Source organism: Fringilla coelebs (assembly GCF_963513975.1).
Source record: "Fringilla coelebs genome assembly, chromosome: 6".
NCBI classification, from domain to species: domain Eukaryota; kingdom Metazoa; phylum Chordata; class Aves; order Passeriformes; family Fringillidae; genus Fringilla; species Fringilla coelebs.
The window spans coordinates 55,707,585-55,729,576 of record NC_140034.1 but is presented as its reverse complement, the minus strand read 5'-3'; the positions used below and the strand labels follow the sequence as shown (position 1 = coordinate 55,729,576).

Here is a 21,992-nt window from a genome sequence, read left to right as displayed (position 1 = left end):
TTCTGCAAACTGATAAAATGGAAGGATTATTTCTGTAGTGAATTCTCGGTTGCCAGACCAAAGGATCAAACCAATGGCCTGATATGTGTGTATATGTGTGTTGTGACAGTCACTGGTGTTAGCTGTAAGGAATGTGATGCAGTGTAAATTAGGGCCTGCAATTCACAAGAGACTTTCCCACATCTGAGCAAACAGTTCACTTCCACTTTGAATCAAGTTTGGTTTTGACTAATGAAACTGTCACTCTTGTGGTAAATCTGGAGATAAATGCCTAATCCTGTTTTAAAATGCAACTAAACAGTTCTTTACATGAGTTGGGAACTGCAAATTCCAGGCTTTTGACATTTCATTTGGGCAGTACAGCCTATGCTTAATGCTAATAAACATCACATTAGCTGTCTGCTGAGGACTACAGGCTTGCCTAAGCTCATCACCTCATCTATGACATGTGCTGGAAGGACTGTCATTACCCCAGCAGAAACCAAGTGAGCCACCTTTATGGGATTTACACCCAACAGCATTTATGCAGTGTGGTTATCCATTCAGCTATGCTACAATCAGCAAAGTGCAGCAGATCTTGAAAGGTCTGTCAAGAAAAAATCTCTGGCTGGGATTGAACTCCAGAAACCTGGGAGCGTGGAGGGTGTTGAGGGAAAATGCACTTGCAAATATTGGGTTGAAATAAAAATGTGAAGCTCTTTATCTGAGAAATGAAGATTTTATCAAGTTATTCTGCATGTACAAAATGTATATTTACTTAATCAGAATTTCAGACAGAAAAGATAAGTGGCTACTCTAGTGTCCTTCTCCATGCCTCCCTTTTCAAACAGGGAAAACAATTACTAGGCTGGGTTTTTTTGCAGGTACAACAGTAAAAGAATCCTTATTCCTTTTGGTTGCACAGTAATGTGTTATTAATGACAAGGCTGAGAACTGCAGGAATCTGCTTCCCTGAAATAGAAAATTCTTGCAGAGAATGTATTTCCTTCAAGTGAACAGACTCGGTTTATACACCTCCTAGGCAAAGAGAGAGAAAATATTTGTCTTTATTTACTGAACACTTAAAAGCATCTTCTGAACCCCTGCACTCCATGAATGACATACACATTATATAGAGCCAGAAGTCCTTCCACTCAGGGTGCAGGCTACTAGCCTGATCCTGACTTCAAACACAAGTCTCCCAAAATGCTTTCCTGCTATGTAGTTGCATAGTTGGCTATTCTTGTGAATTTTCCTTTTATATTGCCAGGAAAAGACATGGAGAAAAAAAATCTGGAGTTACTTCCTTATATACTAGTAGATAGTATAATTTCATAAGGTGTCTGCATGCAAGAATGTTTGGGTGTTTTCTAATTTGTCTGTTTATGCCAAATTAGCTTAATGTTGGCATCTCAATGTTTAAAACTACAAAATAATGTTTGAATTGCACTCAGAAGTCAGACAAATGTACAAAATTATTAAAAGATATTTGAATACCTTGAATTTTCCAGAAGGATTTTGTGACATAATATTAAGTATTTTAGAGTATGGAATTAATTTTGCTATTGACATTGAATTATTATAAACTGGCATTCACATCAATATAGCATATTTGACCATAATTTTTTTTTTCCTCAGGAAAAGCAAATCTGATCCAACCCATAAATATTGCTTGTAAAATTTCTGTTCTGTGCTCTCTCACATGAAAAAATGCATTGGAGATTGCATCAGCTTTTTTTCTTGATTCCCACAGGCACAACAGCTAACAGATCTGGAGCAAAAACTATCAGTTGCAAAAGACAAATTGGAAAACGCAGCCCTTGACAAAGTAAGAAGTGTCATGTAATGTAAGCGTGTTTACCTCTATCAGCTGGGGATGTTTTGGTGTACTTTGACAAAAACAAATGAAAGCCTTGCAGTTATTTAGATGCATATTAAGTTGTGTCTGAATTGTACCTGAGGGTTATGCTACTGAAATCAGTGCAGCTAATTATGATACATGAAGTTAAGTGCATCTGCAAAGTTATTTAAGAGGCTGGGCAAATTAGAAAAAAAGGCGTCTCAAAAATTTTTTTCACTGATTTTTAGTAGATTTAGATATGTATTGAACTATAGTTTGTGCTGACAATAGACTTAGTGTCAGCCATAAGTTTATTTACACTAGAGCAGTTTTCTATTTCCTTCCAAGGACCCTTAGAATGCTTACAAATTTTGTATTACCAGGCCCCAGATACCAAGAATAGTGTGGCCAGCAGGACTAGGAAAGGAAGTGTCCCCCTGTTCTCAGAACTGGTAAGGCCACACCTCACATAGGGTTCAGTTTTGGGCCACTCACTTAAGAAATTACATTTTAGTGCTAGAGTGGGCTCAGAGAAGGGCAGTGAAGCTGGTGAAGGGCCTAGAAAACCTGTTTTCTGAGGAGCATCTGAGGGAACTGGCATTGTTTGGTCTGAAGAAGAGGAGGCTCATGCTCATTGCTCTCTACAGCTGTCTGAAAGAAAACTGTCATGAGGCAGGGGTTGGTTTCTTCTGGCATTTCTCAAGTGAAAGAATGAGAGGAAATTACATTAAGTTGTGCCAGGGGAGATTAGAAATAAGAACTTTTATTTTCCCTGGAGAAGTGATTAGGCATTGCAATAAGCTGCCCAGGAAGGTGCTGGCAGTCCCATCTCTAGAAGTGTTAAAGAGGCATCTGGATGTGGCACTTGGGTTTAAGGGTTATTAAAATGGTCCTGTGTTGACAGATGGTCTTAAAGGTCTCTTCCAGTCTTGATGATTCTGTGGATCTAGCCATGTGATAGGAGTACAAACAGATCAGGGAAATATGAAGACATGCATCTTATGTGGGCAGTATTTTGGCCAGTAAGCAGCCTATTTTGGCCATATTCACATCTATGCAAGATTATAGAGAATTTTGTTAAATTACATCCCTGGTTCCAATAGTTTCCTTCACCTGTGCTTTCATGATGTTCATTTATAGATCTTCTATCAGCAAAGTCAATATTGAATTATGCTATGCACAGGATGGAAACAAATTTACTTGTTCTTCTTTTACCTTTGGATTGCAAAATTGGAATGGCTGCAGCCAAGGAAGAATGAGCACTGGATGGCAGGATTAAGAAATGAGAGGATGAGAAATTTCTGGATGAGAGGAGAGTTATTTCAGATGGGTGCAATCTGCAGGAAGCACTAAGGTCATATCAGACTAGATTGACTGAGTTCGTATCATCATGCAAAATTAGACAGTCTGCTACCTCTGCCCATTTAACCATAACAAATGGTGATTTGTGCTGTCTGGGCAGTCCCTAACTTGAAAAGTTAGAATTAAAGCTATGTTACATTGAAAAGAAGTATGCTAGTATCTTCTGCTGCCAATTAGAAATTAAAGGGTGCCTGAGTCAAATGGATAAATGGATGGGCAAGGATGTTTTGGAGGAACTTAGGAATAAAAAGAGGATGTATCATCTTTGGAAGGAGGGTCAGGTCTCTCGGGAAGTTCTTTAGGGGACTGCTAGAGCACGTAGGAAAAAAAATTAGGGAGGCTAAAGCTCAATTCAAACTTAAAATGGTGACTTCTGTAAAGGAAAATAAAAATGTTTTTACAGATATATTAATGGCAAAAGGAAGGGTAAGACCAACCTTTGTTCTTTATTAGATGTGGGAAAGAACTTAATAATTGCAGATGAGGAGAAAGTGGAGGTGCTTAACACCTTCTAGAGAACTGCTGAGCTGCTTGGATGTTCATAAATCCATGGGACCAGACGGGATCCACCCCAGGGTGATGAGGGAGCTGGCAGATGAGCTTGGGAAAGCCGCTCTCCATCATTTACCAGCAGTCCTGGCTCACTGGTGAGGTTCCAGATGGCTGGAAGCTGCCCAGTGTGACACCCATTCACAGCAAGGGTGAGAAGGAAGATTCTGGTAATTATAGGCCAGCTAGCCTGACCTCAGTACCAGTAAGGTTATGGAACAGTTTATCCCGAGTGTCATCACGCAGCACGTACAGGATGGCCAGGGGATCAGAGCAGCCAGCAGGGCTTTAGGAGGGGAAGGTCGTGTTTGACCCACCTGGTCTCCTTTTATGACCAGTGGATGCAGGAAGGGCTGTGGATGTGTCTCTTTGGACTCCATCAGGCCTTTGGCACTGTCTCCCACAGCCCACCCCTGGAAAAGCTGCAGCCCAGGGCTGGGGCAGGAGCACTCTGTGCTGGGTTCAGAGCTGGGTGGCCAGGCCAGAGAGGGGTGGGGAGCAGTGCTGCATCCAGCTGGCAGCCAGGCACCAGGGAGTCCCTCAAGGCTCTGTGCTGGGGCCAGCTCTGCTGAGTATTTTTACTGACCACATGGATGAGGGGATTGAGTCTTTCTTTAGTGAATTTGCAGACCACACTGAGCTGGGAGCATGTGTCCATCTGCTTTGTTTGTTTTTTTAAGAAGCACTCAGTTTTTTCCAGTTAAGAGATACATTCCCTGCTTTCAGTTCAGGGGAAGTTTATCTGATGTAATACAAAATACTTGTCATGTTCTCAAAAATATTTGCTAAGAAAATAAACTAAAACATTTTGTATGCCATTGCTTAGGATTAATATGACAATGGCATATTTTTATTCTATATGAAATATTTTACATACTTTAGATGTAGTATGTAATGTTATATACATGTTTTCCACCATACACACATATGTTTTCCACCAGCTTTTGCCATGGTATACCTTGATTTATGTACCTTTAAAAAAATCTTTGATGATTGAAACATGAAGGTATTCTGTATTTACAGGTGCATGTTTAATAAAAAGGAAAAAACTAGAAATTAGGTGTTTTTTTAATGTCAAATGCTGCTAACTCCCCCTGAAGTGAGTGTAGGAAGTTACCTCAGTGGCTAACATTTGACACGTCTTGCTTTGATGAAATAAAGATTTAAAGATGATTTCCTCACTGCTGTAGTTATCTCATTGTTCTTGCTCTCTCAGCTTATGTCAATTACAGAGTTCTTATTTCCATTAATATATCTATCTGTGTTTCTGGGAGTAAAATACAAATGTTCTAACATGAGCCTCAAGCACTTCACCACTTAGAAGTTTTATTTTGGCTTAATGGACCGTAGTGGGTCTGGACAAAAATATTTTTAAGTGTTAAAAAGACCTATGGTTTTTTACTGTATAGTGCAAAAGTATAATATGCCCATGAGGGAAGCCATTTTAGTTGGATTATAACCTATCTATAACATGGAAAAATACCAATTATTAGAAATGTTATAGACAAAACACTATGCAAAGTCTGCATCTTGCAATACTTATGACTTCTCTGTAGGTATTACACATAAAAGGCTGGACATGATATTTTGTAAATTGATATTTTGTATGTAATATATTTTGTAAATCGTATTTTTCTTTTAAAAAAAATATATTTAAGTACTATTTGCAATAATCAATGTGGATAACACTGCTTGAAGGGATGGGAAGAGAGTGCAGAGACTTCCTAGGCAGTGTGGTGTCTAATGTACGGTAACCTAATCCCATAAAAATGCTGCTTGAGAGAGTCTTAATTCCTTCCATCAGTAAAAAAAAGCAGCAGCTGCTCATAAGTGCTTGGTTTAATACAGATGGAGAAAGTAAGCCATTGTGTTCATCATAGCACATCTTGGAGAAGTGATGGTTTCTTGTTTTCCCCAGGAGTCACAGCTGAAAGCTCTGAAGGAGACTGTGCAGCTTTGCCTGTCTTCTGTGCTGCGCAATCAGCCTGCCACCACGAATCTCATCTCTCCAAAACCAGCTGGGAAGCTGACTTCCTCAAATACAAAGGGCTCCAAAGTTCCATTTCAAGTGACAAGCACCAAGGTATGGTTTGACTCTTGGTTGGGGTATTTTTTAAACATCTTTGAAAGTTTGTCCTGTAAAACCATCAAACTGAAACTAAGGAGGATTTCAAATTCATTGGAAGATTATGACAAATTTTGAGGATAATTCTAAGACTGTTTTTGATGTCAATAAATTGTTTTTTTAGTTGGGAAGTAGCTACATTTTACTGAGTAACAAAATCCTATCACTTGATAAATGGATCATGTCTGCATGACAGATCTACAGTGAAGATGGATTTGCATTTAAAATAAATGAGGGTGCTAATTCATAGGGTCATTTACCTGTCAGGCACTGAAGGTGAGTTTGTGGTAATACAGCACTAAACAGTAATATGGGATTGCTTATCATGGTTTCTTTCAGTGGAAAAAAAATTATATAAAAACCATAAAATAATCTGGGACACCCAAATCAAAATTGCCAAAATGGATCAGTGAACTTGACAATAGGGAATAGGGACTATTCCAGTCTTGCAAGATGAGAAGGGCAGTTTCAGAGAAAGCATGAGGAAAGAAAAAGATAAAAACTGGTTTGAGTAAATAAATTCAAACATTATAATACAGTCAAGATTCACATTGATTAACAACTGTCCTAGTAATTTTCATCTGCAGTGTTGCATTTTGCTCCTGAATTCAACTGATTGAATAGATAGATTTAGAAGAAATCTGTAATTTCAGTGAAAAGGAAATTTTACAGAAGGACACTTCAATGTCCTCCTTTCAATACAAAACTGAAATAAAAATAGGAATTGCTATCCCATAGCCAATTTGCAATTTATATATGGCAGCTGTTCGTATTTACTGTTCGTGCATAGGCTGAAGCCAAAAATTAGGAATCTTTCTATATGTAATTAAAACACCATTTCAGAAAGCAGAATATAAATATAAAACTGGATGTCACATTGCTACTCTTAAAATTATGATTGTCGGTTTATTAATATCTGCTTTGAAGGAAGAAACCAGCATTCCCAGAAATTATTACCTCTGGAAAAAAAGCACTTTATTAATTATTAGCAGCACGTGGGTATGACAGTGTTCATTTAGATTAAGCTCACTGGATCTGTGTTCTACAGGATGGCAGACTTTTCTTTTGTGGGTGGTGCAAACTGAGCAGCACTCTGGGATCTCAGGAGCATATTGTTCCTAATTAATGTGGCTGTAGAATTGTTTATCTTGCTCTTATTGTCCTTTTCAGGTTGGAAGTTTTCATGCCTCTGTCTTGAGAGAAGTACTGAAGGATAAGGGCCAGCTAGGGAGTATGTTTCTGTTTAACATTGGTCTAGGGTCAGAGCCTTTGGAGAATTTGGGGTCTCCTTGATGTTACACATAGGGACATGAGAATACAGAATAAAGATTAGAATTAAATTTTTTATATTTGACTGAAATACAGAGTACTCTTCCTTTGTTTTTTTTCAATTGTCATAATAGACTTTGTGTTTAATATACTTGGTAAAATGTGTCAGTACTTCTGTGCTATAGCCTTTTGAGAAACCAGCCTCTAGTCCTCTGTATCCAGAAGTGCTTGAATAAGTTAAACTGCTTCTTAATAGGCATTTCTCGTATTTCTCTGCACTTGGCATGTGCCATGAAAATGTCTGAAAGAACAGTGGTCTGCAGACCTTTCACACACTGACACCTCGTTATTAAAAATCTGTGTATTATCTTTGATTATAAAACTAATGGAATCTGCTACTGTGAAAAAAGTTGGTAAAGAATCATAGTCAGTCACCCTCTGCACTTGAGCTGTGTAAGTGGTTTTTTATTTTGATACCCTTTGTTTTATATCTTCTCCTTGGCTTTTTTTTCCCCTTTTACAAACACCAATTAACTCTTAAAGAAAGAAGTAGAGCTCTCTTTTTCATTATTATTAGATTTGCGTAAATATTTTGATACAGCAGGCCAGTATTTGGAGGGAATATAAATGTGTGTGATTAAATAAATGTGCTATCATACATAAAAGTGGGAACTTAAGATGAGCAGCACTTACAGGTCTTGTCATGTCTGATAAGCAGCACTTTCACCTTCAGGCAACAAATGATAATTTGTCTGGTAAATACCTTAAAATTATTCTCTTCCAGCCTAAAAATTACTTTCTAAAATGTCAAACTTACTTAAAATCCATGGAAGGATAAATCATACAGTATATGATATCTGTAGCACCTGGGGGCAATTATCCCTGGGATGGGGTTGCTCCCTCATTTAAAAAAAAAATCCAAGTAAGTAGATTGTATATTTTGTATTCATTATTGGTAACCATGATACCTGAGAGCTTGTTAGAGATATTTAGCACAAGAACCTGGTGTTGAAAGGATAACTAGGAAAGCAAGTTGCCATATTTCTTGAAAAGAAAGTACTTGGGCATTTTGTTTTTTCTAGAGAATGTGATATGAAAAAGAATAAATTAGGTTTAAAAAATGTGTGCAAAGCAGGGCATTGTTAAGTGCCTGAATCAGTGCAAAATGAAGTGGTTGTTCTGGATAGTTCCTCAATCTGGAAAATTGTGTAGTGATGAGAAATTGTTACATTTAAATCAAGGTAAAGTAATCTCAAAGTGATCAAAAGCAGTGTAAGTCTGAGGTCTGCTTTTTGACATGTCTTCAAAAAGTTAATATTTGCAGAATAAGAATATAAAATACAGAATTCACCATGTTAATTGGCACTAATATTCAATTCAAAGCCATTTTGCCTGTCATGTACATGTCATAACTCAACACTGGTGCTGAAAGTACACATTGACAAATGGATTTAGGGCTCTGTGCATACAAGTTCAATGACACAACTAAAATCAAGCATGACCAGAAGGCAGATCAGTAATCCTTAACCATGATATTTTTATCTTTATGTATTATTGACTATTACTTTTATTATATACTTTCTTTTGCACTGTAATGTCAATAACTATTCTATGTTCTGCCAGTGGAAAATCTTTCCAAACTAGTTGATAGTTGGATCTACCTTTTGTTGTAGCACTTTTCTTGCCTCATTCCCATTACAGAGGTGGTGATGAAAGAGAAAAATGAAAACATAAGAGAACTGAAACTCTGCTTTCCTTTTTATCCTCCACATGAATGCCTAAGCACCTGGATACTTAAACAGTGTAGTTTATGTATGGAAATCATAACATTGACTGGGCTGCTAGCCATGGGCAGTGTGGGAATAGCCATGGCAAGTGTGGGTTGGGGTAGTCAGAGAATCAAAGCACTGCTTCTGAAGACCTAGTGATGCATTTTCTGCACTTAGTCTTGGCAGGACAAAGAAACTCTGTGAATTTATGTGGAGCTAGTGGAGAGATTGCATTCTTACTCCATTTCTATTAATTCTTCTTTCTGGTAAAGGTTAACATTACACCTTAAACAAACCAAAAACTGTAATAATATCTTTGGCTGTGCTGTGTAAATATACCTGTACTCCAAATACAACAAAATGAGCTTTAGCAGCACTGTGGAAAATTAATGGTGAACCAAAATCAAAAGTGAAACAAGAAAATTCTGTTTCCAGTACTGAGCTTGAATACGAAAATCATGGAGAACACAGTGATACCAAAATAATATGGGATAGCTTGTGTCCACAGTATTTTTTCCTAATGCAAAAACATTGTTCCATATATTCCTCAAATGAATTTCTTGTTTATAAACTCCCTGCAGGCTTTGTGTATTTTGTGAACTGCACTATTCTAAGAGTGGAAATGCACTTGAATTTTAAACTGTAAACAATTGCACCCGTTCCCATATTTTACATAGCATAGGTTGAAAGACAACCTATGAATGCCACATCAGATTCCTTGTACCAATGGAGAAAATACAGGCTGAATGGAATGGGACTTGATGATCTCAAAAGTCTTTTCCAACCTAATTAATTCTGTGATTCAGTAATTCTGTAATTAGGGTTATTATTTGAAAATAGTTGTATGCTCACAGCTGGGGGTAAAAATAACATGTGACCTCATAACTTTATCAGAAAGAAAACCTAACAGGCACAAAATATTATATATGTGGTTTTATATTAGATATAAAATATAAAAAACATCTAGATATGGTTTGGTGGTGGACCTTGCAGTATTAGGTGATGGTTGGACTTGATCTGAGAGGTCCTTTCCTACCTCAGTTTTCGTGTGTTTCTATCTATGGCCAGCTGTAAGTGACCAGTAGGAGTATTGAGGGCAGTGTATGGATTTGTGTTCCATTTAGGTCTTAGGAGTCAGCTGCTGGTACCTTAGAACTTACCAACTCCTGTTGCCTCCAGCTTTACTTCTGCCACAGTTAATGATGTCACCAAAACCTGCAGTTTCAGTGACCTGTAGATCATTGTGTTTAACCAAGGAATCAGAAAACTGTAATTAAAAAGAAAAAAAGGCAATTACTGAAAGTAGAGTCAGACACATTCTGTGCTGTGCAGTAATGACATGCAGTCATATAAACCTTTCCCAATGCATAAACATTAGAGGAATAAAATAGCATTGAAAAATGATGCTATCCATTGTTTTAGGATTTAATTTCAAAGACAAAGGAATACATGTTTCCTATGATACCTCAGAAATGTCAGGTACGGTGACTGTCTGTAAGGCTAATGGAGAAAGAATTTTGTTTTGAAATAGATAGAAGGTAATTTAATTGCATACACATTACTAGCATGACTTATTTATTCATGTAAGTCTCTCCTATTCTGCGCTTTTTTTTTTTTCATAGCTGCCTTTGGGCTAATAGAGTTTTATTCTCATTATGATCATCTAGATAGCAGCTATAATCCAGTATTAATGTTAATGGTGGCTCACAAGGTTCTGGCAACTCCTGCTCATTACTTTTATTTCTGAAATTTACATTAGATTATGTTTTTGCTGTTGCCTCATAAAGATTCCACTGAACTTTTTCTACAGGCCGTTTTCTTCTGTTCCTAATTTTTAATAAAATTTTATTGCAAGCTGGAAAAATGTTTAACACCAGAGACCATGAAGTTGAAACCTAAAGCTCTTTGGGTTTATTACTTGCTCTACAAAAGTCTTCATTACTAGTACATTATATTGATAGTAAATTAGTTTTAGAGGGTTTTTTTTAAATTCAACTGAATACAATCAAGGGAAATGGAAATAAGTACTTTGCATCTCTTATTTAGTCTGTTAAACCACCCTCCTCCTCAACACACACACACACAAAATATCCTTTTCCTTCAAGTTTTAGTGGCACAATCTTTATCTTCATTTCAATAACTATTTGACCTCCCTCCTCTTTGTTGCATAGTGTAAGTAGCCCGTTACCCCAGGGTTCAGCTCTGAAATTAGCAATGTGCTAATGAGTCAAAGGGGTAACTGTTTTTTTATTGCTGCACTTTTTGTGGCTGTTAACTGCAGATCTGTTTGTCTGTAAATTAAAATTACTCCATAATTACTCACTCCAAATATCTTTTTTTAATTAACTCTTTATCTCTCAGATGTTTCAATAAAGTCTCCCATAATCTATTACGTAATATGTCTCAAAATACTGTGGATTACAGCTTGACAGTGGTTGAAAACGTATATGTATATACAAAATTTAAATTTCTTAATAAATGTTTTAAATAACATCAAAATCCAGATTGTTAGGTATGGTGAATGGTCTCACACGGACCTGTGGATTAGCATTTACAGCATACATCCAGTTTACCTAATTTTGCTTCAGTCTAAAGCCAGACCCCAAACTAGAGCTTGCTGTGATGCTCAGCAGATTTCTGGACAAGCTTTTTCTCTATCAGAAGCAGAGAAGACCCCTAATTACTTTTCAGATATTATTATTTCAGACAGATCTTTTCTCACCTGCTCACATCAAGTGATTTTTCTTAAGTTTCTCTTTTTTTTTCCTTTTTTTTTTTTTTCCTGGTGACAGCAGAGATGATTGGTAAAATGTACTGTTTCTAATTTTAGTTGAAGTTGCATTTAGCAGAAAAATAGTGATATATTTTTCATCTTTTGACTTTCCTAGGTGATGTGTTTGTTACATGTTCTGTTAAAAAATATGTGCATGTGAGCAATGACAGTAAGACTGAATTTATGTGTCTTTGCAGTTACACATTAGCAACCCCATTTTCCTTTTTTTTTTTTTTAATATTAGCAATTTTTTAATGGATGTTCTGTGTAAATGAACCCAGAAAATGTGCAGAAGAGCTAACAGATTATTTTAAGTAGTTTACCAAATAGAGAGTAATTTTGAAAGTACTCCCAAGGGAATTTTTCAACCCAAAGATATATTGAAGATTTATTTGAAAATTATTAATGCATGTATCCTTTATAAAATATGTATTATTAATCTTACAAAGTTTGCCTTGATATGTGTATAGGTAGCTAAGTGGGAAACATTAGAGAAAGTTAAAATTGTTTTATGTTAAAACAGTTAAGACCCTTTTCTTTGATTTCAGCAAAGATGTGGTTTGGAAAATATTCATAAAGGAAATATCCATTGAGCATTTTGGCCAGTATTAGGAATTTTCTAGGAATTTGATTAGAAGTACTGCATTGAATCATAAGGCATAAGAATTGAGGCATGAACTAGTGATTAAATCCAAGCCATTTAAGTTCAATTTAGCCCTGAGCAATGTAAAATACTACTTACTGCCTTATACCTGGAATCCCGTCTTCTTCCAAAATGGTTCATCTCCCCCTTTTTCTACATTTATTATTTTATGCTAAAGCAATAATAGATAAAATGCAAAATAAAAATTAGTAAGTTAAACGTCATTTAGTCTGAAGGAATGTGCTCTCATATAATGGAAAAGCAGACATTGATTTGCAACAAAAAACTTCTAACATCGAGTATATTTTTGTTCAAATCCTTGAAAGTTATTTGGATGGTGCTAAAATTGAGTGTTTGAAGCAGTAGAGTAATATAATTAGTTACTATTAAATATTTAATCATTACATATTTGGAGGTAATTTATAAATTATTTATTAAGTCCTTTTTCTCTCATCTCTTTTGAAAGACAGCAGTCCAGATCTATGTTGGTGGAACTGTTATCATATTATTATATTGTCAGGTAATTATTTATAAGTGCAACTGTTTAGAAGATACTTAAGCAGGTATGAAAAACACCAATCACTTGTTTTTAAAATTTTAAAAGTTTAATAAAAATAAAATAGTTATTAAAAAAGCAATATAATTAGAGTAATAAAAATTTGGACAGTTTGGATTAGGACAATATGAGACAATAAGCACAAAGAGTCAGGGACAGTCCGGGTGCCTCTTTCTGGGCAAAATAAGCCCAAAAAAGGACCCACGTTAACAGGGGATTAACCCTTAAAAGCAACAGCCTGTTGCATATTCATACACCTCACCCATGATGCATTAATTCCATTCAAACACAGGATTCTGTCTGGGCAGTGTCAGCTCCTTCCTCTGAATCCTGATGGCGTCTTCATGGCTGAGCGAGGCAGGAAGAAGTTCATTTCTTCTGATAATGGAGCAATAAATTCTCTTTCTCTGAAAGGTTTAGGTGTTCTGTGGTTGCTATCTGGTGGGAGTCCTTTGTTTAAGAAAAAGTATAATAGTTTCTATTTTAACATTATATTATAGCCTAAAACTATATTTAACACGCTGCTTCAGAAAATTAATACAGCATAACTTTCTAAAATCACACATATAAAATTCATTTTAATATTTGCAAAAAGCCAATCATAAAATACACATTTTCACACAGCCAAGTAGAGGGGTTTTTTAAAAAAGTTTTCTTTACCATGCTTAAATCAATTTTAAAAGCCTCTTCTCAAGCAGAATTGCGGGAGAAAAGTCAAAGCCTCAAAAGGAAAAGCACTTCTCCAAGTGACCCCCATTTATGGAATTCAGGTCATGGTTCAGAAGGATTCCAGATTCACCAAGCTGCTCTTCCTAGGGTCTGTACCTCATCCAGAGTTGAGCATCTTTGGCTTTGTCTTCCTGCAAATTGAACTGTTAATGTCTGTAACTTGAATAGCTGTTTCATTCATTTGGAAAGACTGTAATTGCCTATAAATGTGTTCTGGTGGTGTCTATCATTGCTGCTCTGAGTGTAAGTAATGTTATACAGTGTTCATTATCCCGTGGATAATTGCTTTTTCCTTTATGATGGCTGTAGGAAATGAAGAGTGTTGTTGAATGAATGTGTTTATTTGGTGGTTTCAGTTTCTTCAGTATTATAACATCAACCACCCACACACAACTGAAGATGCTTAATAGTCACAAAAAAGAGAGTTCCTTTCCCTACAGTGAAGGATGAAGGGTGCCTCTTTTAAGACTTCAGAAGTGGTGGAAAAATGAAGCAGAAGGTGTATTTATACATGTAGTTTATATATACATATATTTGCAAGAGCATATACCATATCTCTAGCAATCCTTGAGCTTTGCATCTACAAAGTACTAGGTATTTGAACTTGCTCACTCTATAAGAAAAAATGATCTAAAATATAACTATTAATAAAGGAATGTGAAATCACAGGATTAAATACAATCTAATATAGGTAATTGACTTATAAAAACTTACTAACAAGTTTTTTTTATCTAGTAATAATATTTATTGTATGCATGACTATTCAACAAAACCGTATGTTTTCAAACCTAATTAATTCTATTTCCTTTTCTTTGTGTTTTAGCCACAGATAAATTAAAAAAAGACATCTAGAGTTACTGCTAAGCAAATTATTATTAGAAGAAATCTCAAGAGAAATGATCCATACTTCATTCTGGCATTAGACAGAATGAGCAACTAAGCCACTAAAAAAAGGTTTGCTTTCTACCCCAACTCTCTGATGCCATAGTTTGGAGTCACTGAGAGTTGCTTTATGCTGTGAATTTTTAATATCCTCATATACATTAAGGACAGAAGAAACCTCTGTGGAAATTTTGTCTCACCTGGCATAGTATTTGCCACAAAGATGATGTATACAATTCTTGATGTATGCACCTTGAAAGTTTATTCTACCATTTTACCACTTGTATAAAACCTCCTAGATAATGCTTTCATCCATGACCTCAGTAGCAGAAATTCAGCAAAAAAGGATCTATAAACGTGTAACTCAGACCTTTCCTATTTTGCATGCTGATATCCAGTGTAAGAGAAGTCCAGATTTTGCCTGTTAGTACACAGACATTCATTACAGAAAAAAAACCAAATGAAAAAATTACTAGGTAACTCTGAAACCTAGTCAGCTAGACAGAATTGTAACCATCCCTTATTCTCTATTACCTTAAGCTCATTTTGGTTTTTATATATTAAAGAGCTGAACAGATAAAATTTTAAAGGACAATAAGTTTCCTTAGGGTCTAATTTAGCATCTGATACTGTATCATCATTGCTGACTACTCCTAGTGCCACCTGACTTTGCTGTCCACCCCATTACTATTTATTGTTTAAATAGGTGAGTAAAGCTCTTTCCAAGCACAGGGAATGATGCAGTCTTTATTTTTAACAGCCTGCATGGAAATGTCTTTCCCTGTCAAGCCAATATATCACCACTGAATTCAGTGCAGGCCTGGCAAATGACACACTGGCATGTAATCCAGGCAACAGCCAAAAACACTGAAGAAAAAGGACACATCAAGTGTCAAGCCAAAAAACTGAGGCCAAAGTTACTAGGGAAAAAGAAGCAGCTGAAGGAAAAAAATGAGCAGCTTAGCTTCTCTAAAGCAAACTCTAGTCACAGCAACATGCCACTCGATATTTCTGATTATCACTGCTTTATGCAGCCTTTGCTGCCTTTTCCAGAGTTTTCCAACAGTTCCAATTCATTACAAAAGCTCTCAGCAGGAATGTAGATACACATTGCCCAAATAAGTTATGAATACCCTATCCCTGGAAGTGTTCAAGGCCAGCTTGGATGAGGCTTTAAACAACCTGGTCTCGTAGAAGGTGTACCTGTGGAAGTGGGACACTTCCACAACTCAGAGTGGAAGGTGGCAGGGTGACTGGACTAGATGACTTCAGATCCTTTCCTTTCCAATCCAAATCATTCCATGGTTCTGTCAGCAGACCTCTGAGGCATGTATGGCCCGGAGCAGTCCATGGACTGTGCTTGTATCTCGGGTTTCTGTGGCTGAAATGGCTCCCAAGGTATTGAAAAGTATCTTTTTCCAAGCCCCATGACTAAAGAAGAAGCAGAGATTCATCAGTTCTGCTTTTCAAGGTTGTTTGTTTTCTCTTTTCTGTTACATTCTTTCTCTGACCTGCTGAGATCTGCCCAGCAGGTCGGGTTGTGGCACAGTCCCCGCCCTTGGGGTGGTGTTGGCTTTTTATCTTAAGAACTACCTGTACTTCATTTACAGTAATTTTCCAATACCTATCACCTATGTTAGACAGTCTGTCTCTGTCCTAAACCAATCCACAAGTGTCACCATCACAGCAGAAGAAGAAGAAGAAGAAGAAGAGAAGAAGAAGAAGAAGGAGAAGGAGAAGAAGGAGAAGAAGGAGAAGAAGGAGAAGGAGGAGAAGGAGGAGAAAAAGGAGAAGAAGAAAAAGGAGAAGAAAAAGGAGAAAAAGAAGAAGGAGAGGAAGAAGAAGAACAGGACACACCCAGATTCCTCCCTCTTGCCTCTTGAACCCCCATTCTAAAAACCCCAAAATTCTACTTTTTCACCCCATTACATTTTCACCCCATTTCATTTTCACCCCATGTCATTCGCTGTCCTTCTTCTCAAACTCTTGTGGCTTGTAACTCCTCACACAAAGTCAGTAGTTGTTTTTTCCAAGGGCTAAAATCAAAGGCACAGGTGTCTTTGACTCTGTGCCAAGGTCTCTGAGCCCCCTGCCAGGGTCTGGAGTTCTCCAGGGCAGCCAGAGGAATGTCCTGGGTTCCAACACTTGTAAGTACAACTAATAGCTCACCAGCAATAAAGGAATTCATTTCTGTTTTATAGGATCTAAAACTTCTACAACCATCCCTAAATATCTATGAAGTACTTAAAAGATGTTTGCATAATACTTCAGTTTCTTTACTCCCTTTTACAGTGAAGCTACATTTAGTTCATGATATGTTCATTTAAGACTTAGAACTTTTTATGTATCACCTCTCCTGTATTGTAGCTGCTGATGTGAAGTCTACAAGTGTTTAAACATATACATTCTGTTTCTTCTTGAAAATACAAAACTTCTTCTTCAGCTCCTGGGCATAAATTTTGCCATGAAGGATTTGTGTAACTGAAATTTCAGTCACTGGATCAAACCAAAATTATTCTGGCTTCAAATGGGATGCTTATTCTGCATTTTATAATTGCAAGATCTTTATTCCTAGTCTAAATGAAAGGTGGTTTTTATTGTTATTCATTGTTATCCAGATATATGACCAGTTAAGTGCAATTAAAATGAAAAATACCAATAGTTACCTACATGTTTTTAAGTTTCTTACTATCTTTATGTATCTGTACTGATTTCTGTATTATTGCCTTTCTGGTCAAATAGTCTGGCTTTGAATTAGCACTGAACTTCTGCAATTTGTTTTTCTCTGCTTGTATATAGCAGTTTCTCTGTGCTTGTACAGCAAACAGCAATGATTCTCACACGGCATGAAGAAAATCTGTTCCTCTACCAACAACAAACTTGTCATGAATTTTTGGACACAGCTGTTCTAGGAAGACAAATTAATAAGAGGAAAGTTATTCAGTCATTTCACTAATACCAATATTGTGAAACTGTTTTAATCAATGAATGTTAGATTAGAGATGCCTCCTCCCTGGGTCAGAATTCCATTAGCTGCTCATTGAATCCAGTAGAGAAGAGCGACAAAATGTGTTTTCAAATATACATATTGTATATATGTATATAGAGATCGATAGATAGATAGATAGATAGATAGATAGATAGATAGATAGATAGATAGATAGATAGACAGACAGATCTATCTGAGGGAACCAACTGCTTTCCTCACCATTTCCATTTGTGAATGTAACTCCATAGTTTGGACTGTCATAATAGCAATAATTGTATCTCTGAATCAAGAGACATTTGGGAGGAAAAAAGTGTGATTTCATGGTTCCATGCTTTATCTTCCTTCATATTTCTGTCATGCTATGGCAGACCACCCCCTAGAAAATCACAAGGGTAGACAGAAAAGTTTAAAGTCTAACTCCCACTGCAGATCAAATGGAAGAAAAAAAGTGAAAAATTACCAGAAATGCATGATTTTAAGATTAAACTAGCCTCTGTAGAGTTGCATAAAATTGTTTCTGTGTGAATTGAGAGCCAAAAATAGCAGAAGCACATTGCCTAGCTTTTTAAAAAGATACTGACTTGCATAAAATTCTGTTGAAAGGCAGTAAAAGTGTTACATAAACACTAAGAGCAATTTAACTTGGCCAAGGTGACCCTTCAGCTTCAGTCAATGGTACTGTGCCTAGATATTTGCAGTATCTTTAGTATACTATATCACACATGGTAATCTTACATCTTCAACTACAGCAAGCAAGTCTAAATATCTGTCAAACAGATTAACAACCCCAGCCTGTGTCCGGATACATCATTTAGAGATTAAAATGTATATATTATTTATTGAAGAAGTTTTGGTCATTGGTTTATTTTTTTCTCTCAACAGTTTTTTTCCCAAAATGCTAGGAGGTCTAGAGAAATGTAAATGTAATGGGATAGATATCATAGCTTATGATGCAAACATAATACAAATCCAGGTTTACCCTGCTGCTATACAGTTTGTATTGTACAAATGATGTGCAACGTGTGCTTTGCAGTTGGATATTTATTCATTTTTTAAATTTTATTACAGTGTTTTTCTGTTCCTATGCAGAATGTAAACCACAGTTTACTTGCCATCTTGATTTCTTGATTTTTATTTATTCCTTTTTATTTAAATTTTATTTTAGATGTGTGAAGTCTCAGGAAGCCAAAAATGTATTCATTCATGTTTCATGTTCAGGGCCTGAAAGAAGACTTGTTTGTGTTTGGAGATGAAATAATTTCTATATTTTTCCATAAGATTCTTAATTTTGATGGACTGATGTTTTACTTTTTGCCCCTGAGTAGGTAAGGGCTGTAAAATGCAGTACGGGCAACTGAATGAAACAAAGCTCTATTCCTATTATTTGCACTGATCAATTGATCCTGCATTTTGCCATGCTGTGGCTGTTTGCCACTTCTGTTTTCTCATTTATTAAATCAGGGGCACTGTTTACTGCAAAACATAGTGAGCGAGCTCTTTCAAGCATGCTGATTCTTATCAGATCCACCCTTTTTCATTGTTCCAAATAGGTTTTGATTTATGGGACAAGCAAGAACTAAAGACCAGGAGACAAGAAGACAACATTGCCTGAATATCTGCTGTTGTTAGTGACATGCAGACACGTTCTCAAAACATACCCTATTTCCTCTTTTTTAACTTACCATTTGTCTCCAATGCCTCTTTCATTTTCTTCCCCTTTTTAAATATTCCTATGGATGCCCTTTTCCTTACATGCTTTCTGCCATCTTGTCCTTCTTATCTGGGGTTGTGGAAGGTTGGTTGGGGGATGGGGTTTTGCTTCACTTTGTTTATTTTGGTGAGTAGCACTGTCTAGGTGATGAATCTTCAGCTACCCCAAGGCTCTGATTTGCATAGGTCAGTCACACAGTGCTCCATATCTGTCTTTGTAATTTTTTAGCTGTTCTGACTGTTAAATTGCTTATGAATGTGGGTTGGTGTTGGCAGGTGGCAGTATAAGTAGGTAGAAAGTATAATATCCATGACAATGGGAGTGTTCTGGAGGTACTGGCAGTAGCTGCAGGGGACTCTGCAGTCTTGCTGCATATTCAGGACTTTAGTATTCAAGGAATATTGGGGAAAAATATTTTCAAATAATTTATTATACTTAAAAAGATCTCCTGAATAAAAAAAAAAATTGTGTAATATATTGCCAGACAGTAATAAAAGACCCTGAAATCTGAAGTTTATATTCCGAAATGAGACTTGAAGGACACTTTTGTTACTGTCAGACAGAAAACCATAGTATAGATATCCTGCCTTTAAAGAAATATTACAAAAATGTTGATACCTAAGTAATGCCGCTGACTGGGCTACGGGGTGTACCCAGGAGCTGCATCAAAGCTGGATAGCTCAGCTCTGAGGGGGGCTTATCAGCCCAAGCTCTGGCAGTGCACCCAGCCTATGCCTTAGCTAGTCTTTAGTGATATACAGCTCAGTGATTATCAGCTCATGAGTGATTTCAGCTCTTTAGGCTAGCTAGGCTTGGCTGGAGCACCCAGCAGGCACTCGGAAGACCGGGAAAGAGAGGAGAGCGCTGTATGAGGTTCCAAGACGATGTCTTTATTGGTCTTCTTCGTAGCTCTTCCACGGAGTGTCTCGAAGGGTCTCAGGGACAGCGGCTCCGACGAGCCGGGCAGAAACAGGGGTTTATATAGGGTTAGGGAGGATTGAGAATTGTCCAATGGTAAGGGTTAAAGGAAAGTGACCTATAGCTTTACAGAGAGATAAGCCAGGGTCCGAGAGCGGGAGAGAGGGGCTCCTTTTGTTCAGTCATCCTGACTCAGCATCCTGTTTCTGAACGCCAAGGCAGGCTCGCAGGGCCTGTGCCTGCTACACCTAAGTGCTTTTTTAATCAGATCTATAGCAAAGATAATATTCCACAGAACAAAACCATTAAATAACTACAGGGGATCAAAAGTAGATACAGCTTTTGCTACATGCAAAGACAGTTATTTCTCTAGTTGCCCCAGTTTTTTATTTGACTAAGGAAAACAAAAAATTAAAACTTTATGATTTAAATAGAAGGATTAATGATATGAATAACAAAAGTTTATTACAAAGTCCTTTGAAAGAACAATAATTCAAGAAGGTCTTGATATGTTGCGTGGGAAATCCAGTTTCTGGGTAAGCTACATAGAGCCTTCAGTAATAAATGTAATTCTTTCCTTGCCATTTACAGGTTACTCTACCTTTTCCTTTATCTAGATATTATATGTTCAAGTATATTTGCTGCAGTAAAGTGCCTTGAAAGCAATTTAGGACTGGTATGTCTATGCTCTTAAATACATGCAACAGCATATGCATGCCTGCACAATATAAATAAAGCTTTTAGGGCCCTGTTCTCTTGAGATATGTCCATGGACCATAGCAACACGCTATCAGATTAGTTAAAAAAATCGCTGTGGCATAACTTTATGAAAAGCAATTGACCCAACTATAGTGCCATGAAATCTGAACTCAAGACTCCAATGCTGTAATATTACATAAATGTTTTCTTTAAAGCGTGTGCCAGGATGGAAAGTTAATCTCAGGAAAATGTCAGAGCAGAAATGTCATAGAAAAATGCTGCATTTGGGGATTAAATAAATAGAGGCAAGGAAGGTCTTATAGGAAGCCCTTCCCTTTTTGTAAAGGCAGTGAGCCTTCTCAGCTTCCACTGAAGTTGCTGTGGTCGTGCTTTGGACTTTCAGGACCAAACCCCAGATGTGTCATTAACAGCTTTCCCACAGCAGTAAGCTCTCCTCCAAATCCATAATACGTATTCAGATCACGCATTGCTACATCATTAGAAGCAGCACTGGCTTTTGGCAACTATTTTTATCATTAGCCCAGCTGACTTCAAAGAACATGAAATGAACAGCAATAGAGGATTTCTTTTACCTGTTAAAGTCAGAAGACTCCTGATGTGTAATGTAGTAACATCTACCTACAGACTAGTAGAGATCTTAGAGGACTTCATTAAATTTTCAAACTGGATTACATGAAGTGTAATTTAGTTGTTTTTTAAGGCACAAGATTTTGTATCTTGGTATACATTCAAAATATAGATGCTTTTCAAGAGATACTTATCTCCTCTTTAAATATCAGCCAAATGATTAAAGTGAGACAGAAGCTGTAGACAGCTGTGGGAACACCTGCCTGGTTACAGATGATCATAGGAAGCAAATATTTCACCAGTTTCACTGGTTGCTCTTATGGAATAAAGTGTTGCTGATGGTAAGACTGAAATCTTGTATTGCCTTTTACTGACAAGATGCAATTTCCATTTCCATGGACTCATTTTACAGATTCTTACATATGTACAAATTTTAATCTGATATTTATATTGACATATTTTGATTGAATTTGCTACATGAAGAACAATTTTGGCTATTTTTAGCAAAGGAAAGTCTGTTTGAATTTTGGCAGAATGATAAGCCAAGTGTGCTTTAAATTCACTTTGCAATTACATCCTCTACAAAAATAGAGCAGGTAAACAATAGCTTA

The 21,992-nt window shown here is 36.7% G+C and overlaps 1 protein-coding gene across 1 annotated transcript in view; it reads left to right on the top strand.

The window, feature by feature from the left end:
• LUZP2 (leucine zipper protein 2) overlaps positions 1-21,992 on the top strand; it is a gene marked incomplete at both ends in the record, with an annotated part of 147,706 nt that overhangs the window by 112,772 nt on the left and 12,942 nt on the right. The window contains 2 exons of the mRNA XM_084207580.1: positions 1,733-1,807; positions 5,649-5,813. Coding sequence (XP_084063706.1) covers positions 1,733-1,807; positions 5,649-5,813 — 240 coding nt within the window. The remainder of the gene's footprint in view (positions 1-1,732; positions 1,808-5,648; positions 5,814-21,992) is intronic.